At 40.9% G+C, this 22,002-nt stretch overlaps 1 protein-coding gene across 2 annotated transcripts in view; it reads left to right on the top strand.

Annotated features, from left to right (window-relative positions):
* The first annotated feature begins 3,586 nt into the window (after positions 1 to 3,586).
* edil3a (EGF like and discoidin domains 3a) overlaps positions 3,587 to 22,002 on the top strand; it is a 148,455-nt gene continuing 130,039 nt past the window's right edge. The window contains exon 1 of one of the 2 annotated variants that reach the window (XM_033620107.2): positions 3,587 to 4,001. In XM_033620107.2, the coding sequence (XP_033475998.1) occupies positions 3,938 to 4,001 (64 nt within the window). In that variant the 5' untranslated portion in view covers positions 3,587 to 3,937. The remainder of the gene's footprint in view (positions 4,002 to 22,002) is intronic. The other variant, XM_033620108.2, reaches the window with a different exon arrangement.

Below are 22,002 nucleotides of genomic sequence, written 5' to 3'. Positions count from 1 at the left end.
GTCAGACTGATAACTGTGGGATGTTCGCTGATGACATCAGCTTGAAGTCTGAGGCTCGTCCTGCTCTCTTTTTTTTTCAGATGTGGAAAATTCTCACTAAAATGTGTGGGGATAGAGAGTGAGGCATGGTATTAAACAGGATGTGTGAAGTCTCCTAAAAATGATGCATTGTCCCTAACGACCGATTATTGACCTACAGTAAATGTCACCTGAGGAGAAAATCAAATCCCAAATTGCATGTCCTTGCGAGAGGAGACCATTGTTCTAAACAACATCTTAACATTTTCAACACAGGGAAAACTCCAAACTCTCTCCGACTATGGCCATCAAATATTATATTTACAGTCTCCCTCCACTCAAAAATGCATTCTTCTTATGTTTATGTCCCCTAAAATGAATGACCTTGACTATGTATCTGTAAGTTCAACACATTCTTGTCACATATCTGTTGATCATAGACTTTCCATATTCAGATATGACATGCAAGGTACCCTGGGTAGTTGGTTGTTGACATTCTTGGATGTTTTTTCAAAATATAATTCTGTTTTCACAGGAAATGTACCATTTGCATACAGTCTCTTTCACAATAAAGGCACTACATCGGTACAACACAAAGAACACAGTTTGGCTTTACAGTCTAACAGGAGGTGAACACCGGCCTCCCGGTTGAAAGTCGGTGGACCCATCCACCACCCCTTCCACCCACCCTACTTTATTTGTTGCCCCATTGCGTTTTCTCCTAACACTGTTGGGTGCCATTTAACAATAACAGCGACTGTCTGTGTATCATGGCAACGTAAAAGTATATTTTTTTCCGTTGGTGTCTGACGCCAGAAATCACTGCCCAAGCGCCAGATTTCATCGACTTCGAAGTGAGACTTGGTTGGTAGGTTTGTTTGTAAAGAGGTGTTTTTACATGCCTCTACTGAATAGGGCAATGTCTGTACATTTCCTTCAACTCTGAGATTCAAACATACGCTGGGCAACATAGATTAGGTTCATCACTAAGACGAAAGCTAGTGGCTGTCAAATACAGGAAACACATATCAATGGTGGAACAGACTTCAACATAACATCTGCAAATACATCTGAAACCTCCAACACAGAACAGGCTTGCCAGTACAGAAAGCAGAGTTTGCATTAACATAGTGATGGTAGAGTGCAGTTTGTGGATGTAAACAGGACCCTGGAGCTTCCCTCTGCTGTCTACCAAAAACTCCATTGTAGCAGATATTGTAGAGTTCTGCAGGGATGATGTTTATTTGTAGGGCAACACAGAAGTTAATATTGCCCTGGTTCCCTCGACAAAAAGGCAATGGTAATGTTCCACTGGACTTTGGATGACTGCAGAATTTAAGCTCTGTGGCAAAATAAAGTTAATAACCAAGATAATCTTCACAAATGAACGCCACTTTTATGATTTTTTAAGTGTGAAAGCAATCGCCAATAAAAAGCTAACGTTAGACTATAAATTAGCTGCACCATGGATGCATGACTTCAATGTTGCCATCACAACAAGATTGTAAAGCTGTGTTTGATGACGTTGGTCTCATTTAGCTACTTGTTAGCAACCATATTTTTAAGACATGTTAAGGACTCAAAATTTAGTGGGATATTTACCGTCTTATATTTTGTTGTAGAACAAACCATCAAACTCTCTTAAACTTGTGTAACCACAGACTTATTTCAGACATCTAACCAAAAATCTATTCAAAAAACCCACTGACTTTGAGACGAACTGGGAGTGCTGAAATCTTAACTAATTTCTGGGTTTTGGGACTTATTCCTGGACCAGGCTATCGTATGCTTTGCCTACAAGCTAACAAACAACATAAATAAAACATGCTAACTACACTTACCATTCTGATATCTCTACTTGTTGCCTATTTCGGTGCATAACAGACTCTAAAGCTAACACTAGCCATTTTAATGCACACTGCTCTTTCACTGGTCAACCTGCACAAGTGGCGCTGGAGAAAGCTGAAAGTGAAAGCCACACTTAAAACAAGCAAATTTCTCAATGAGTGAGAAAGAGTAGATCTGCTTTAAGCCCTTTTTATAAATATTATGGTGTGGGAAAACCGTGTTCAACAAAATGTAAGTATTTTACTTTAAAACATGTCTGAGAGGGACTTAAACAGTTAACATGCAGTAGCCAACAATAAATAGGCTATTTAAAAATGCACAGTGAAAAACAGCACTGGATCTGACCTGTGATTATAGTCCCCACCATGGGGTTAATCAGTGTAAATTTGAAAGCGCCAAAGTGCAACTGTCAGATTCATTTAACCCCAAGTTTCATCAAAATCCAATCAGCGGTGGCTGAAATATCACGCATGGCACATGAATCAGTGTGGTGCTGCCCACGTGCAAAATAATCTAATTTTGAAAATGCCACCGCTCAGTGAGATACCTACAGCAGTTCACATTATAGTTTCATCAGTGCCTTGTCAATGGCGCCTGATGGATGAAATCCCAAGCTGGTCATTAAGATCAACCTTTCAGTTAGATCAGCAGAACATGTGTCATCCCACTAAGGAGCTGAAGCGACTGCAACTGGAAAAACAAGGTGTGGGACATAAATTGTCTACACTGGCGCCGCTGTCATTCATGGAGTCATGGTGAGCGTGTTGCAGTATACGCGGCACACACTTTGGCTTTGCTTGAAATCAAAGTTTCTTCAATGTTTGTGTGTCAGAAACCATCACAAACCATCATTCTTACACACAACTAACAACATCATGATAAGAAGGGGTACTTAATGTTTTGTCACAGAGCAATACCATTATGAATGCTGTTCAAGAGGAACTATTGAGCATTAACCTTGTATCTAATTGACACTGCAGAATGTTTTAGGTGATCCAGGATCTGCACCAGGATCAAACCCATCAAGGCTTTCCAAAGAGAAGGTAGCTTATTGATACAACTATCCAACTTCCTGGGGTTTAAACAGGAAGTCATGGGGAGTTTAAAAAAAAAAGAGAGAGGTGAAGGAAAGGCAAACGAGGATGATTATACACAATTTAAAGTCCAAACCCCGGCAGACTTTTTTTTTTGGAAATGCTCTTCAGGAGGAGGAGAGGAGGAGGAGGAGGAGGAGGATGAAGAGTTGTCTCCATCAGCGAGACAGCGCCCCAATCGGTTTTACGGTGACCGACCGTGAAGCGCACATCCCCCGGTGAGCCAAACGGACTGTCCTTGAGGCTGCGTCAAATTGCAGCGCCTCACCGGGATGTTAAGTGATTGTACCTTTCAAAACAAAAGCTTAACTTCTTCAAAGAGTTAAATTATGAAATATATGCTGTAAAGCTTTATGAATGGCATTAAATAAAACAATAATAATAAAAAAAAAGCAAAATGCATAAAAAAGGCTGACCAGTGACCACCAGCTTGCACATGCCCTCATAGCTTATGAAAGACTAATGAAATAATGAGAAAATATTACCTCGAAAATTACATGTATTAACCTTTCTTTGCTTTTTTATGAATCCAATGCAGCACATTTTGAGTGAAAATTAATTAATTACTTGGTTTTATTCTATAGGTCTGTGCCGGAAGTGATGATGCGCGTCCTTCATGGCCACTTGACAGTAGATGTCCAGGAGCTCTGAGCGCACACGCCGCGCTCTCCACTACATCGCACCACTGCGGTAGGAGCGGGGAAGGCAGCAGCAGAGAGGGGGGACCCGGCAGGCACACTTCACTTGTTCCTGCACATAAAAAAAAAAGAAAACACAATCCAAGTGCAGAGCGCGTCTCTCTGCTGACTTCACCACAGAGGAGGACTTTACCTGAGAGGACATAATAGGCAACAGCTCCCCGGGGCAATCCTTACAGCCCAGCGAGAGCGAAGGAGGGAGAACTTTTGGCTATTGCTCCGTGATTTTTTACCACACGTCCTGTAACCTTGGAAGTCAGACCTGTTTATTGTGAGAGGATGGGACCGCTACTCCTTTCCATCGCCCTGTGTTTGGGCGCCGCTGTCCCGCAGCATGTGAAAGGTGAGTGGGAAAAGTGTCTGGCTGTCATCATCATTGTCCAAACATTTTTCTTTTGCACGTCTAGCCCTTTGGCGTGGGAGTACAATCAAACTGATCACCAGCTGTCGAAGCATCCTTACATAGGCTGCTGAAAGTGGGCAAGTGGAGTGATCATTTAAAAGGGGGAAGCCCACATGAATTGCTGAGCAAAATGTGATGCGCGTCTATGGAGAGGCTGTGTTGTTTGCGGAATACGAGCAGCCTGTCAGAACGGGTTTGGCAACAGAAAACTACCGCGTGTAATCTCCGCACGACTCATTAGTTAATTGGTTTACTTGTGTTTTCAGGACACTTGTCTGAGTCGATGGCACTGATCATTATTTTTGTTTTATCCGTGCGTAATTTCGCACAGATAAGGGGGCCAAAATTAGTCCGTGCACCAGGCGCGCACATTTTAAGGTAGAAATGTGCACTGCTCCAGTATTCTGTGCGCCCTCGCGGTAATAATCTTCATCTGTTTGCTTCGCTCCTCTGTGATGCTTCCAGAGGATAAAAAGAAGCCGTGCGTCCAGATATAGCCCCGGTCGGTTAAGACACAAAGGACGTCACTTTTCCCTCTTTAACAAACTGAATTAAGAGAAAAAGATAAATGGAAAGATTTCCACAATGTGGGCTTTAGACAGACCAAGATGCTATCACTTAGAGGAGATATGCTAGAGAACCTCCTGTATTACAGCACCATTATTGACTAAGATGACGCCAGAGAAGGTCAGTTGTGCATTGCAAGTCTAATGTAGGCTCACCAAAAACTGCCAGACTGCTTTATGTAGAGAGGAGAGCTTATAGATCCACCTGACCCACTGGATCAGCATTCAAATCATCTCAAACACCCCCTCCTCCTTTGCCCTTCCAGTTTCTGGGAATTGGGATATTTAAGCTTTTGCCTGCTGTATTTTCTCCGTGATCAGTACCTGTGGGATCTGGAGAAAGAAAGCAGTGTAGCCCTTGTGGAAGTGGGTCATGCCATCCTTCCTGTCTCTATTCATTTAGCAACATGCTTACCTCAGGAGTCACGCATGTCAGACAGACCTCAGTCTCTACACCAGGAGTGTGCCTTAAGCAGAGTTTCTTAGGCTCCCTAAGCCTCGCAGTGTCAACTCCAAATCAGCCGTTACAAGACATAATACTCCCTGGTAGGCTGGCATAATGAATGCAGAGGAAAAGCAGGGAGCTGTGGTGCTGTGGGTCGGATTGTTTCAAAGCTCAGCGAGTTAAAAATACACCTTGAACTTGTCCCTCAATTAATCATATCCCAGTTAAATTTGCAGTATTGTAAAGGGATTTTTGTCCATCTGTTTCCAAGTACAGCTGTAACCTCATTCACAGCAAGGAGCTGATGTGAGGAGGAGATGCAGGGTGGATGGAGGGTGTTAACAGTGTTTGATCTGTGTGTGAGCATCCTTACAACCATCACTGGTCGCCCTGGCAGCTATTTTAGCAACGTAACTGTTCCAGAGTCAGACAGAAAGGGGCTCCAAAGGTCCATCAGCATTCAAACTCCCCATCATAATGAATATATTTTAATAATGAGGGATCTTTGTTTTGCACAAAAGCTAAGTCATACTCACCTTTTGTGGTTGCTCAGTTGTCTTCAGAGACAGCTGCTAACAAACACTCTATTGAGGGTGTCAGTGTGTGCCTCTGTCCACTGAAACAAATTGATGGGGTAGAAACATTCGCCTTCAGGTAAAACAGACTGCATTGTTCCAAGTCAGTGTGCAATACATCACTTCCTCTGGTTGGTTACTGGTGCTGACTCTCACACATTGTTTGGGATTCAGCCTGTCCGCCTGGACAAAGCACATGACTGCACCAGTTGGCCCTCTGTATGGAAATGTAAGATGCTTTTGTGCTTGTTTAGAGAGTCAGTTTTAATGAATTTTATGCATCTTAATTTTAGTCTCAGTCTTGTTATAATGGCCGCGCAATTAGAGCCTTTTAGGCAAATGGACAGCCATCTGGAGGGGCGATGTGAGTGTTTAGCTATTGGTGAATCATGATTAGTGTTAATATTGTTGGTCACTGTTCATTTCCCTCAAAGATTTCACTGGCTTAACACTGTTGAGAAAAGTTTGTCAGACACAATGCACTGATGCAGAAATGATTTCTAGAATGATGGTGGGTTTAGATTGGCCTGATCAGTTTCTCATCACGCTCGCTGAATGTAGATTACGGTCAGTCTAAAACTTGAGGGAAAGACAGAAGGCGGCTTCCTTGCTGGCAGGAGTGACATCTGGTACTTTTGGATAAACAATAGACCTGGCTGGTAATGAGACGGAGGGAAACTGTTGGCTGGATGTAACTTAATACTGCTTGGGATGTCATGGGGGTCATGGAACACCTACAACGCAGCACAGACTAGCTCACTTACATTGTTCTCGGATGCATCATTTCACTACAGTATATGCACTGTGGGCTGTAACTGTCATGAGTAATATGGTGCGTTAATCACAGCAGAAACGTAGCTTCACATATGTAAACAAATGACTGCAGCTGTACAGTTTTGGCTGCAGCAGTTATTTTATTAATTGTTTTGTCAAACGACAGAAAATGTATCAATAAAGATTAGGATAAGTGATGAAACATGTTGCTTTAATTTTTCAAGCAAATTTTCCAAGCATTTGCTGGTAAAGCTCCTTAAATGTGATGATTTTCTATAGGGCTGCAACTTATAATGAATTTTTTGATTAATCAATTAGTCGTTTGGTCTGTTAAGTGTCAGAAAATGGTGAATATTTCAATTAGTGTTTTGTAAAGCCCAAGATGATGTCCTCAAATGTCTTGTTTTGCCATCAAAATATCTAAAAAAAATATCAGTTTACTGGCAGAGATTAGCAAAGAAACCAGAAAATATTTACATTTAAGAGGCTGGCATCAGAGAATTTTGAATAACTCAAACCGATTATTCTATTATCAAAGTAGTTGGCAAATAATTTCATAGCTGACAACTAATTAATGAATCCTTGCAGCTCTAATTTGACGCTATTCTTTGCCACATCTGATTGTAAACCGAATATTTTTGGACCTTTCATCAAATTAAACAAGCTTTGTGAATATATTATCTTTGTGTTTCTTAGTGTTTGGGAAATTAAAACAGGTACTTTCCTCTGTTATCTGATATTTTATAGACAAAATCAAGGAATAATAAAAGAATTATTTGTTGCAGCCCAAGTACTGGCCTTTTTTAATTAGCTGTCTTACCCTTGAAAACATACATGACTAAGTTAATTGTGTAGTTGTCCTTGGTTTACTAGAAATGAAATACTTTCAGGTCAACTGGTTGCGCCTGTGCTGAATAGAAATGGAGCTTGCGTTTGCAAACAGTTGGGAATATTAGATGATCACGTTCACGTTCAGATGATAGGGATCTGTCTAGGAGCTCATTACATTTACTGGCCACTGAAGGTTATGGTGGATGCACAGGTGACTTTTAATAACACTGACTTGCAACCTTCCTCTATGTTGCCCTTCACTCTGGTTTTAAATGGCACCGTCTTCAATCAGCCGAGAGAGGTCGGACCTCTGTCAGATTAGTAGCCATGATAAACAAAGGAATGAAGGCAACTCATTGGACGGCAAGCCATGCACAAGGAAATGCAACATGGGATATCAGAACACAGGAATCAATCTGTGGTGACATTGGCTACTGTCTTTATTTTCCACGTTTGTGGGACTTAATTAGGCTGTTCAGTGTCAGCGCAGATGCTCCTTAATCCCGTTAATAATTGAAGGAGAGTTCATTTGACTCCTGTGCTGACAAGTTAATGGATACAGGGCTATTTGTCTTTGCTGTAGTCGGGCCCTTGGTAGCCCTGCCTACATTTCATGCTTGACTTATTGGGAGGGCACTGGAGGGACAGTTAGAGAGGTTGCAAGGACACACGCTGAGGAAGTGCTTACCAAAGAACTTTAATACAAGAATGGACAGCACATTGGTGAAATAAGATGTTTGAGCCAACAAACACACATATAAGCTTTCAGGCAGAAACAAAATGACTGTGTCAGTCTTGTTCTCTTATGTCTTTGTATCCGATTTCCTCCCTTATAATTGTGAAATCACCTGATACATGTCTGGCTCAACTAAGTTATTGGTGTTGGCATTGTACTGCGCTTTAGGCCCAGTTCTAGATTTTCAAGGTGACTTCAGGCTATCAACTTTGCCTTTGTACATCACACAGTGAAAAGGAACAGTGTGAAGTTGAACATAAAGACCGAGCAGCAGTAAAAATAGCCTCTTTTCACACAAGCCTTTTTCCCCTAATCCTTAAATCGATGTCTGATGTTTCTGTTCACAAAACTCTGGAAACATTGATTCGGCATTTTCCCAGACATGTTAAAAGGTCCAACGTTTACTAAAAGCAGCATGTTACATTATGACGGCTGGCTTAAGCTGCGATCTTCTTAGCATTCTATTAATGCCAGTGTCGAAATTCAGGCCATGACTGTGCCAGGAAAGGGGAAAAAAGGCCCTCCGAAACAGTGGAGAGATTATATGAATGTTTCGTTTGTAGTGTCATTTCATGTTGAGAGGACTTCACTTTTTTTTTAGCTAAAAACATGCAGCAGCACATCTTTTCATAGTTTGAGCATTCAGACGACCACATGCTGGTTTTAAGTAATCCCACTGGGTCACGAATAATGACTCAACTTTTGGAGGCACAAGCAGGCCCACAGTGCGGGCCCACATTGTGTGCGTGCGTGTGTGGCAAGACATTGCTGCTAATGAAGTTATATGATGTCTTGTTTGAAATGAACTGTAACATATTGTTTGGGATTGTTTGTGAGTTTGCTGAGGCTCACTTCTTTGTTGACTCACTAAAAAGAAATATTATAATAAGAGAAAAGGCATCCAGACAGAACACATTTAGCCTGAAGTGGATAATGTAATTTCATGGTACAGTTGGCCTTAAATTGTTGTTTAGACAAATCATTTTTAACATGCAACTTGTAGTACAGGTTCAGTATCATAGATACAATGAAATACAATGCATTATTCAACAGTAATGGCACAGCAGTAAACCTTACGGTCGATGCAGAGCCTTGGCTGTGGCCCTCACAAGTGGTCTAAGCCAGCAACTAAGAATTTTCCTAGTTGACCAATAGTTGTCCTTTAGGGCCATTAGTTGACTAGTTGCCCGCATGTTTACAATATTAATGTAATTATTAAATGATATATTTTGGGCGGGGCAACACAATGGTTTGAGTTGAAGGTGTGAGAAAGAATAGTATCAGTAACATTGTTAACACTGTGCTACATTACACAGAAATACAAAACCGTACTAATGAACCTTCATTAATATAGGCCTATATTTTATCTACAAGTGCACATCACACACTGAGCGAGCCGCCTGTTAATGACGCTGTCGTCAAAGTAGTAATGACTGTGCTAAGTGGCTAATGGGCATGTAGCTACTTCCATGTTTCAGATGATGCGTCATGTTTGCAGTCGACCAATGAAGATGAGTTTACATATCACCTTGGGTTCGTCCTTTTACCTTCTCAAAATGATGCCACACTTTGGATTTCCTGCCCGACATGTTATTAACTAGCCTGTGGAATAACCGCAGGTACCAGCCCTGGAAATTAACGTAACTCCTGTCTGACTGCTGAGCGTGGCCACTTCCTGTGTCTGTCCTTGGACCAATGAAATCTTGCCGACTAATGACCTACTGGTTGATGAACGTTTGGTCGACTATTAGGGGGCAGTCCTAATTTCTATGCCACTGCGTTGATACAGTAAAGTTTGATTGCTCTAACTAACATACCTAAAACACATATAAAACATGGCCAAATGAGAACAACATTAAACAATAGTACAACATTGTGCTTGATTGTAACTCACAAAATTCACAGGCAAAACAATTGTCTTTTGCTGGACATGTTTTCCCCACATACGTACACTGCATGCTAATTGTATTAGCATAAGCATCATGACCTTTCTTGTTGCATAAATTAGCCTTGTTGCTAGCTCATCTCCTCATATAAAGCCAGGACAAACATATGAAAGTGCTTTGTTTTCTTTACGTAAGTGATGTTCTTAATGACTAATTTCCCTGACATTTAAACAGAAGTTTGAACTTAGACTAGTCAACTAACCAAAAAGTAAGAAAACACTTAGACAGCAGTCAAAATTGAGCACAATTTGATCTTTAAGTTAAAGAAACATTAGGGGAATCAATCACAAGAGCCATTTGAAACCGTTAATCACATTTTTCAACAACCAAATTGTATTTTAAATACTGCTGAAATATATGTGGCACTTTACACCGTGCATTATGAACACTGCACATTATCCTACAAAACATGACAACTCAAAAAGTCAACAAACAACATTTATTTACTATGTATTCAATGACCCAACTCATTTCTATTAAAAAAACATACACACACTCATGCGGTAAATCTCTCATGCATGAGAGTGTATCCACCAATGATTTTCTGTTCACAAAAATAAACCTATCTATGCTGTGAGTATGGTGTCGATTCAGTGCAGAAGTCTAAACCCCTCTTTAATTTTAATGTTTATTGATATTAAACAGTGATTAAATGAAAAAGCCTGTACCAACACTTTTGCATTAATCCACTTTAATGTGGCGCTAAAATAACACTTGGCTTTTAGCAGCATTCTTTGAAATTCATCTTGATACCAGGAAATCAAATCTAATTAGCACTGTTAAGCAACTGGTACGAAGGAGGTAAAAGCTGTGTAGAATATGATCAACAATTTTTTATTCACTCACATACATTTGCTTCTGACTGCACCTGGGAATATGGCTGAAATTACTCTCAAATTACTATAACTTTTTTAATGTAATTATCACATTTATCACAGTGTGGGCTATAGTTTAATGTAGATGGACTGAGTAATTACTGATTAAACTCAATGAGATCACATACGAGCACAAATATTGGTTTACACTCAATTATAGTGTCACACTGTAACATCTTCATAATGCTTATTGCAGCACGTAGCTTTGTAGTTTTCTTAAAAACAGCATTTGAGGTGGTTGGGGTGTAAAGTGTCAATTGCATTAGACACAGTAGGCTTCTCTACCATCCACACATCAACAAAAATGATTAGAGCTCTTAATATGAGAAATACAGCCCAAAGAATTCAATATTAGCCTCGTCCCTAAAGCTGCATTCCTTATCCTCACTCTCTCTCATGAAAGGGGAAAGCACAAATTTAACTTAATGTAATTACTTGCCTTCTATTTATTCGCCCACCTACATCAGTCCGTCTATTATTTGCAAATACAAGGAAATACATATCAGCTCTGTGCATGCCAACTGTGCAATATTTTCAATATAACTTAGCAAGCAAATCAGACAGCTTAAGTATTAACTAAATAGCTATGTTAACTGTAAACAAAAAACACCCCAAGTTAAATCCTGCAGTCTGCACCAACAATAGGGCCGTGTAATTACCGCATGAATTAATCTCTTTTGCTCATTTAATTCTTTTGTTTTTTAAACACCTGTGTCGACACAAGAAAAGTGAGTCATTCTGTTAAAATATTGCGAGACAGCCAGCGCGCGTGTGTGTGTGTAGGAAGGGAGCTGGGAGGCTGTAATGCAGAGTTCACTGACAACCATCAGGGTGGTTTTTATTGCATTCCTTGCGCGAGCCAAACACAATTTTTGCATTGTAGTGGGAACGGGTACTGAGTTCTCCGGACCCACCCATTTTTTTTGTCAGGAGAGTGTCAGAACAGCATCAGCCACTCACTATCAGTGCTGGCTATGAGTGAAAGAGTCCACCTTCCCACAGCAGATCAATAAACAGAATAAATTATTTGGGATTAAGTGCAGAACTGCAGCAGTCTGTAAATCGGAGGTGTGAGCAGTTCCAGTCTGTTTAAGCTCTACTGTGAGAGCAAAGCTTCAAAACAGCGAGATTAAAAAAAAAGAATTGTCTTTGTGCAGAGTTTAAAGCCTGTACATGGATGGATGAATGACACATAGACCTTTGATTGTTTAAATGTTTTATCTTTACACAAAAGCCAGCTCCTGACACATTTTTTCAATGTAGTATCTGCTCGGTGTGAGGATATAAATGTCTTTTATGCTTGTAATTTATAGTCTTTCCATCTCTCAGAGACTCTTTTCTAACAATTTGTGTGTAATGCTTTTAGTTTTATGGTCTTGTCAGGTGTGTGTTGGCCACCCTGTTTCGTATAAAGTTTGTAATGGGACAGGATTTTGTGGGTTATTTTTCAAATAAACCCAAAGCTTGCAACATTCATGCTTGTGTTTATTGGACAAGCACGCTTTAGCAGACTGAAGTAAAGCCTGCTTTAGCCAAAATCAGATTTAGTAGTTAAAGCAATGAGCTTTGCTTTGGTCAGATAAAGTCTCTCCGTTAGGCTATGGAACGCCACTGCATTTTCAATAAGCTCAATCTACTTATTTGAGATCAGATGGGTGCAGGTGGCTTAAGTTCTTACTTCCAACAAGCCCTAAGGAGATCCGAAGTACTTATTGTAATTCAAGAGACATGCTTAAATCATGAGCCCCCAAGTCACAGTTTGCACACTGGGGTCAAAACAATAACTTAAATCATTAACCCCTTTCTTCTTTTGCGTGAATGTTAGAGCTTAGATTCTCTGCCCGAGCCCGAACCCGACCCGGACCCGACCCGACCCGACCCGTGGGCTGGTTCGCGCTGTAATTAAATTGCCACTATCCTCGGGTTCGGATGGGTCGGGCTCCTCATAATAGACCTAGGCTATGGAACCAACTACTCACACCTGGGGGAGTGAGTTGTTGACGGTGACAACGTGTGTGTCGGCTTGGTCGAGTGAACCAAGTGCAGCACAATGCTGGTATATGACAGCAAAAAGACAGCGACCTCGACACTTAAGAGGCACATGACGAAGGCTTGCCATGGAAAGAAAGACGGGAGTCAGCCTTCAAGGTCCACGTTCATATCCTTAAAAAAATGTCGGGTTTAAACCGGGCTCGGGCTCGTAATTACAGTCAAAGGGAAGGGCCAGGCTGGGCTCAGACAGAGCATGCACGGGCTCGAATGGGGTCAGGCTGGATTTTTTGGGCCCGATCTAAGCTCAGAAGCTAACAGAAGCTAAAAGTAGAGATGCATAGTCATCTAAATGAATTAAAAAGTAGTCATTGGTTGAAAATAATGCTCAAATCTCAAAAATTGTTGTGCCAGGTGCCATCCATCTTTTGATATACTCTTTTCATCCATACATCATTCTGATTATCTCTTTCTTTCTCCTCACTCACGATAACGAGGGATGTGTGGTAGATACAGGCCTTGATTTCAGATCTGTCTGTGCATTTCATCTCATTCCCAGACTCATCAGCTCTGTAATCTACTGCATTATAACTTATTTGATTATGTCAATACCTGTACTGTTGGTGCCGTGTTTATGTGTGCGTGTGTGCAGTTGTGTGGGTTTGTGTGCTCGAGGCTGGGAGAGGTAACCCAGAAATGTCATCACACAAAATCTAGGCAGCAATTCTGGCTCCTTAGCGCAGTGTGGATGTGCATCCATACTTCACTCATTTGCCAAAAAACAAAAACAACATCCCTTTATTTATCATGTCAGCCAGCCCGCTTTTGCACTAAATTGCGCTCAATGCCAACAAGAGGGTGTTTGGTGAGGGGCTGAGAACAAGACAGAGTGTATCTGTTTAAAAATGTTCTTGATATATTTTTTTGATATCAACAACCTGTATATACCAGATTTTAACTAAGAGCCTGTTCTTCAACTCAGATAAGAACAAACTGCCCTGGGCTGGTGCCAAGTACTTTTCAGAAGGGTTATATGAGGTAATAGTATAAAGTATACGCATGCTATCTATTGAGAAGTAAACTACAATTTTTAAAAGTGGAATATCCCCAGTCCAGATGTTGTAGTTTACCCTTGGGGTCTGCAGTACTAGGCGGGGGTGGGGAGGGAGAGCTGAAAGCCAGGATGGGAATTGCCTTTAATGTGAAGTTCAATAAACAGCATCCACTCACCTTCAGACTTCAAAGTAAAGCCCATTAGAAAACTTGCAGTTCATTGTTACTTATAAAAGGGGCAAAGGTTGCAACAAGTTGTGCCATTATGGTAATTGTTAGGTACAGCTATAGAAGTAGTGATTAGGGTGTAGGTGCTGTGATGGGCCAACAAAAGCCCTGATGAAGTGAAACATGTCTGAGGCAGCAGCTCTTAGGTGCTTGTTTCAGGCCCTGTCTACATGGATACAGATATTTTTCTTCTACGTTTTAACAAACTTTATTTTACAAAATATCTCAGTCGACACCTGAATGCAAAAATGACCCAGTTAGCTGTCTTCAGCAGTCTCTCCTAGACAGTAATGTAGTGTGTAGAGTGTATAGGCAAAAGTTGCCTTTTAAAAAAAAAAATGATGATGATCTCATCACAGTTGAGTCATGTTCGATATAAGGACAAAGGAGCTCACTCAAACATGCTAAAGTTTTCCTTCCACTCCTCCTCATTAACATTGCCATTCTTAAAATTGTCCCACCATCTGCTGGTTCGACCAGGTTTGATCCATTTCTGGTGCACTTTGAACCGCAGACGTTAAAGGGATAGTTCAGCCATTATCTACTCACCCATATGCCGTGGGAGGCTCAGGTGAAGTTTTAGAGTCCTCACATCCCTTGCGGAGATCCAAGGGGAGAGGGGGTAGCAACACAACTCCACCTAATGGAGGCTGACGGCGCCCCAGATTCAAACATCCAAAAACACATAATTGAAACCACAAAATATCTCCATACTGCTCGTCCGTAGTGATCCGAGTGTCCTGAAGCCCCGACATAAAAAGTCGTTTCTACCCCTTCTCCTTTGGGATCTCCGCTACTATCCCTTTAAGGTGAAGCAAAAACACTGAGCACAGCAGATGCCTCAGTTCGTCCGTGGAGTGGTGCAACAATACTAAGTTTAAGTGTAAAGTGCTCATTAAAACCAAGCAATGCTTACAAACCATTAGCAAACTGGTAGTCTGACAGTGGTATTGTTGTTTCTACCATATTCTTGTTTTACACAAAGCAACAATGGGCATGTAAGCGCTCCGTTTTACATGTCCACACAGATAAACACTTATTGGAGTTTTGAAAAATCTGCATTAAAGGGGGTTTTAAACAGTCTTTGTATTAGCAACCTTAAACTCCATTTGTGTTTGGATGAGAGGCCAAACTGTAGAGGAGAATATGTGTTTATAAATATATCTGTATACATGTAGACAGGGTCTCAGATGAGACTGAAAGACAGGAAGTGACAAATATCCTCTAGAGTTTGTAAGAGGAAGAATTAGAATTCAGCTTAATGCCAATGGGCAGTATACAGTTTGTGTTGTCCTGCTATTTAGCTTCTTTAAAGTAGAAGTAGAAGATATACTTTATTAATCCCTGAGGAGAATTTTTTTTTCACTCTGTTGTCATATACACACAGGCCAGAAATACACAAACATGACTTATACATGCATTAAATGGACAGATGTCGGAGCGAGAGGGGCTACACATGGACAGGCCCCCCGAGCAGTTGGGGGTTTTGGTGCCTTGCTCAAGGCAGGAGGCAAACTGGCACCTCTACAGCTACCAGTCCACACTCCACATTTGGTTCGGATCGGGACTTGAGCCAGCAACCCTCCGGTACCTAACCCAACTCCCTATGGACTGAGCTACTGTTCAGCTGCTGCTGCATTGACTTTATTTCAATGAGAAAACAGGCGAGCTGATTGTCACTGGAGCCACTTGTGTAGGATATGTCAATATATTTTTAAAAGGACAGCAGTTAAAATAATGGGATGGTTTTATTATGAAAAAAGGAATTTATGAGTAAACAAGATCATATAACATCTCTATATTAAAAATAGTCCCTTGTTACACATTTATCAGCATTTTAACAATGCTGCAATGAGTTTTGTCTGTGTATTTCCTGAAAGAGTCCTCTCTATAGACAGCAAGGCTCACAGACATACTAGTGATGAGATACAGCTACCCTGAACATGTGGAACACGCCAAAAAGTTCGCTGCAGGTGTGACTGCATTGTATATCACCATACACCGGTCTTGGTTTGTGTGATTGAAGTCATCACTGAGGAGCCTGCAGCTTACCACTGAAATACAAGGGGCACGGACACAGTGTGACACTTCTGCCACAGCGTGCCCACAGCAGAGCGCGTCCATTATGATCAACTGAAGCTGCTACACTGACCACAGAAACCGCGCACACCTGTGAGTTCATCGTGCTGCTCATCTCTATTTTTACTGCGTGGCCCTCCAACAGGCCGAAACTACACAGAACTGTGTGAAAAACAAGTAGTCTGTTTTTAAAAGGATTCAAGAAATACCTCAGTGTACCAAAGCAACCTCGTGGGTGTTTTTAGGTTTCACATTAAAATAAATAAATCAAATCAATGTATCCTGTAGTTAAAACGATGCAGTTAATTAATTCAGTCCCAGTTAATATAGCCCACACTTTCAATCCCTGCATAACCAACTGCATCATGACTTGGCAAAAGTCAAGGATGGAGTGTGTAGCAGGTAAAAAACCCTGCTCTGCTCCACCTATTGGACATGCCACATCTGCGCTCCATGTATTTTGGCCATTAAGGCATGAGTCACAGTACACCCTGCACACACTGTCACAGGGTTGATATAGATAGATACAGTCTCACCCTCTGGCATCACATAATTCATCAAATAATTATGATGGTCTTTGTGTTTTTAACATGATGAGTGAAATTGTTGGATGCTGTATGAACAGATGCAGTGTACTCGGGGTGGGGGGGTGGGCGTGGGGATCAATATAGCGTAGTATCGCAATATTTTTGTGTGGCAATATCATATCGTCACACAGTGCCAAGTATCTTTTTTTTAATATAAATTACAAATATTACAAATACAAATTAAGAATAATGCATTTTGCTGCTGCTGCAAAAAGAAAATGGCTGAAGTGAGATGAACTGACTGAAAACTTTATCTTAATAGATAAAACAGATGTTGACAAAGTTTTCCTTTGGGGACACAGTTTACAGTTGAATAAAAGTAATTCAGTCAGGAACACTTTAGTCAAAGAAAACAGTATTTACTTTTGCAGTGTTATATTTGGCAGTATGGCTCTGTTCTGGGGCCCCTCTGCTTTTCCTTGGGCTTATGCAGAAAGCCTCTTCCACGCACCTATGTGGACAGCACACCTCTCAGCCCTTTTGCCTACCTGCGTGGAAAGCATAAGGCAGAGAGAGCACACCTGTCTGCCCTTCCACGTGCAAATGAGGAAAGCCTGAGGCAGAGAGGCAAACCTCCCTGCCCTTCCATGTGCCTACATAGAAAGCCTAAGGCAGGGAGAGCAGCAGCAAAGACCTCCCAGGAACAGAACAGAGCAGCATCAATGACAAACAGAAATGACACTGATAAGTCAGATACAGACTGAAAAGGAGGAGCTGGGGTTGCAAAGGGGCTTGCAGAGGACACAGCAACAGTAGGCAGGTCAGAGCAGTTTAAATAGGGCACCTTGAATGAGATTCGCCTATTGTTGCATAGAAAGGAATCATGTGATCTATCAGCTGACTCTGTTCCATCAATCAGCTGCTCCATCAGTTGATTGGCTGTTTGAGATCAGCTGATGTAGCTGGGCTGTGAGCTTGACATCATGTCCTGCCTTAACTAGCACTATGCTCAGTTAAAGCGAATACTTAGCATATTGCAACACATTTCAAATTACAATAATATTGTATTGTGACTTTAGTATCATGATAATATCGTATCGTGGATCCTCTGGTGATTCCCACCTCTACAGAATACATTATCATTGACCGTATTGTACAGTATGAAGCCACATCACTGGTTTTGTCACTCTTGTCTGCATATTTTAAAGACTTAGTACATTTTAGGGAAACAATGAGAGGCAGCAGAAGGAAAGACAGGACAAAAGACATTAATTCAATAATAACCCAGCAGTGACATGAAAGGAGAGGATTTTTAACTACGACACTCTTTGTATTGTCATTTAATGACAATTACTGCAACAGTATCTTGACAGGGACCTCTTAAGTGTTATCCATGAACTGCAAAGCTGTCTAGACCTTATTTACTGTTTCTTCACACTTTTATTTTCAGAAATTTTGCTCGCACTTTGTTTTATTTCCGTGTTGTACATCTGAGTTAAATCCACCGACACCATTCACCATGCTGAGTGATGTCTCCTATTTTGCTTCTAAACCAGGTAGTTTGTCAGTGTGGTCTCTGTATAATTCACCACTGTTTGAGGTATGAAATATTTACGAGTGTGATCTTTCTAACCCGTCTCAGCTGTTCTAGGTCGGTAGGTGTGCCCCACTGCAGATGCAGGCAAAGCCTTAACTGAAGTGCGTTGTGAACAATATGCTTGTAAATCCTGTACTGTAGTGCTGAAGCTGTGAATGGTATGACAAGTTAAATTAGCAGTCCGAAAGTTTAAATCACAGTGCATATTTTTAACCAGGTTCAAAGCACTGAAGAGGAATCTTTGTGGGATATCTCACCCTCTCCTTCTCTATCTCTCTGTCTCTCTCCCTTTCTCTCTCACACACACACAAACTCCAGGTTATAATTATAACACATCAAACCACAGTTCCAAGGTGGCTGCAGCAGCTGGGCAAAGATTTGGCTTGATGTTATGAATAAAACAATTTCATAGCTTTTGCTTGCTCTGTGTATTGGACTTGTATATTTGATTGTGGAGCGTGAGCTTATTGCGCAGATGCATGCTTGTCTGTTTGTGTCTGACGCCTGTGGAGCTGCCCGTGTGTTTGATTGGTTTTCAACACGTGTAAAGTCTACCATAGTTTATTTGCATTCTCCTGCTCAGCTTTGCTTCCACAGCTGGAGTAAAATGAGTGTTTATTCAAAGAGATGCAGAATAATCACTAAAAAGTAGCTTCAGTGTAACATTTTGATGTCCAGTAATCAAGCGTGACTGTACATCATCACTCATAAAGCTACTGTAAACTGAGCCTTGTCTTGCTCAACACAGTGGCTCTTTGAGGAAGGAGTGCCCACTGCATAAAATTCACTGACCAAGGAGTAAGCAGGATGAAGAAATTCAATTTGTCAAGGCTTGCCCTTTCCAGTACACACAATGCACAGCTTAGGCCAGCGGGTGTGAAGTATGAGTGGAACAAGGATCAGAAAATATTGTGTAACTACTTCTTGGTGTACTTCTAACATACATATAGTGTAATAGAGCAACAACACATGCAGAGTTCTATTTTCACAGTTTAAATTGCTGGTATGACCTTAACCAAAAAAGCAACAGTAGCATATGAGAGAACTAGTGGTACAGCATTTGTTAAGGCCTTTACACACTAGGGGTGTTTTTTTGGCAAGTAATTCCCACGGCAATGTGTGAGAAATTCTTGAACTTTTAATTTTGCCAAAAAATTCAAACTGGACGAGTATCACGCAGCAAAGAAGTGACAGTTTGTTTGTTTGTTTTTTCGAGACAAGGTTGATTTTTTTAGGGCTGTAGTCAACCAAAGAAAATCTTGTTCGACTAAAGTCGCACATAATCTTCAACTAATCGATTAGTCGTGGGAAAAAAAAAATCTGCATGTCATTTTTACTTCTGCGGTGGTGTGTCTGTGTCACTCTGCAGTTACACCTCCAAAACACTAGTCGGTGGTGGAGGACTGTGTTAAGTGCTGTAAAGTTTAGTTCAAATCAAACTTTATTTATATAGTTGATTCAAAACACACATTAAACATGGCTTAATAGAGAAATTTCAAACACAAGTACGCAAATTGGCTTCACAATAAATCGCAGAACTGACAGACAAACACTTGTCTTTATCTGGACACATTTCCCCCACCAATACAACATGCTAATGTTATTAGCACAAGTCTATGGCATTTTACATTGTATAAATTAGCCTAGCGTCTAGCGAGCTTTTCCTCTTCTCATATAAAACCAGGGACAACAGCAACATTCCAACAGCAACATTCAACATAGGTAACAGCACTCAATGTGGCTCCATTACAACTCACAACATTCACCGACAAAACAACTGTCTGATACTAAACACGTTTTCCAAGCAAATACAACATGCTAACGTTATTAGATCCAGCCTATGGCATTTTACATTGTATAAATTAGCCTAGCAACGAGCAGAGATTTCCTCGCCAGGATAAATCCCAAAGTATAAATCCCTGAAGGATAAATCACACACACGACTTAAAATGCTGTTTTAATGGAGGCTTTACTGTGTTCACAATTTATTGTTTCTTATCTGTGAAATACAAGTAAATACAAGCTTCGTTTCGACTGAGGGAAATGGTTTCAGCTTACAGAAACAGACAGGAGGTCTGCGTCACCGCGATGCTGAGCGTGAAGGTGGGTGAGTCCAACTTTCTGTCAACAAAGGGGGTGTTTTGAAAACACCCCCATTTTCACAGGTAACTTAGCCTGTCCCCCCCGCCGCAGGGAAATAATGGATTAATCCTGGAAAGCTGTTGATGTAGCACTTTTCTCACGGCGATTATTCGTCTAATGAGAATTTGGTCACATGAGAGCATAGCGACCAAATAATTGACTAGTCGACCAGGAAACTACAGCCCTAGATTTTTCTGAGCTTTCACACCACGATTGCGGCATTGACCAATCACGTTGTACATAACAATAACAACACAGAGCCTCAGCAGTCGGACCGCAAACTTGACAAGGCAGCACCTTTAGCTGTATGACCATACATTCTCCAATAAAACCAATGTACTTTAAATTAACTGGGACAGTATGATAAAGCATACTGTATTTAAGTAATGTGTGTTTTATGTGAGGTCATCTTCAGAAGAGACTTTAAAGGAATAGAAGGACATTCTGTTCAGTATCAAGCTGTAGTTGTACAGTTGTAGTTGTTAGGTCTTTAGTTGGATAGGGTTTGTAGCTAGGGACAGCAGACCTTTAGCTTGTGTCTCATTTGTTTAATCTGTACAAAAACCAAAGTTATAAAAATGATTTGCAGTTTTACAGGAGGTTATGTGAAGGACAATTTAATGAAGTCTCGTATCCACCGTCAGTGTGCCAGACAACCTGCAGAGATTCCAGAAAGTCATAACTCCTAGCCAAGAAATAGTCTGGCACGCAATTCCCCGTAAAATGGCAAATTGGTTTTTGCCATCACTTTGATTCATGCATGGATTAAACAAATGAAATATACTGTGACAATTAGTGAGCTTTAAAGCTGTTTGGAGGCATATTTTGGTTCTTTCAGACCGAGCTGGGCTAGTTGTCTCTTCTTGTTTCCGGTCTTTATGCGAAGCCAATCTGCTGCTGGCTCCAGCTACATACAGAGCAGAGAGACATGAGAGTGGTATCGATGATCTCATCTAACTCTCCTCACACATACCTTCCAAAATGTTTCCTTTAATGCAAAGAAAAAGTAATAATCATATATTAATATGTGATTAATATTGAATTAAATGGTTTTTTGAGGTTTGATTGAACTTAGGATAGAAGCTATGTGTTTCTTCCCATCTCTTTCACACGCAGGAAAAAAAGACTAAACATTTGAATTTGCCGTACTAGTGGATCCTTTGTGGATTTTGAATCACAGTGTTGCTCAGTCACAGAATGCATTTGTGTGGCATAATTTCCCTTTCATCCAAAATGCCAAATGGAAAACATCAAGACAACAAGAGAGCTAATGAGGTAAACATTTAGCGAACAGGGTCACAGAAATGCCTTCATGTGCTGTTGAATATGCATTAATCCTGTGAATTAGTGACACCCTTTTCAAGTAAAATGCTTTTCCCCCCTTGCCCATTTTTTTTTCCTTTCACTCTCTCCTCGCCTGTTAATCCACACTGGCACTTCCCATCACAGACACCTTCCTCTTCAGCGGTTGCTGTGAAGATTCAGATGAGATGTGAGCTCCACGTCTTTATACATGTTTGATGAATCTTTTTATTCCACTTCTGGGATACAAGCTTGAATGTGGGAGATCTTGTCTGG

The sequence above is a fragment of the Epinephelus lanceolatus genome, chromosome 9, assembly GCF_041903045.1.
Source record: "Epinephelus lanceolatus isolate andai-2023 chromosome 9, ASM4190304v1, whole genome shotgun sequence".
Lineage (NCBI taxonomy): Eukaryota > Metazoa > Chordata > Actinopteri > Perciformes > Serranidae > Epinephelus > Epinephelus lanceolatus.
Note: the sequence above shows the minus strand (reverse complement) of the source record. Positions and strands in the feature narration are given on the sequence as shown.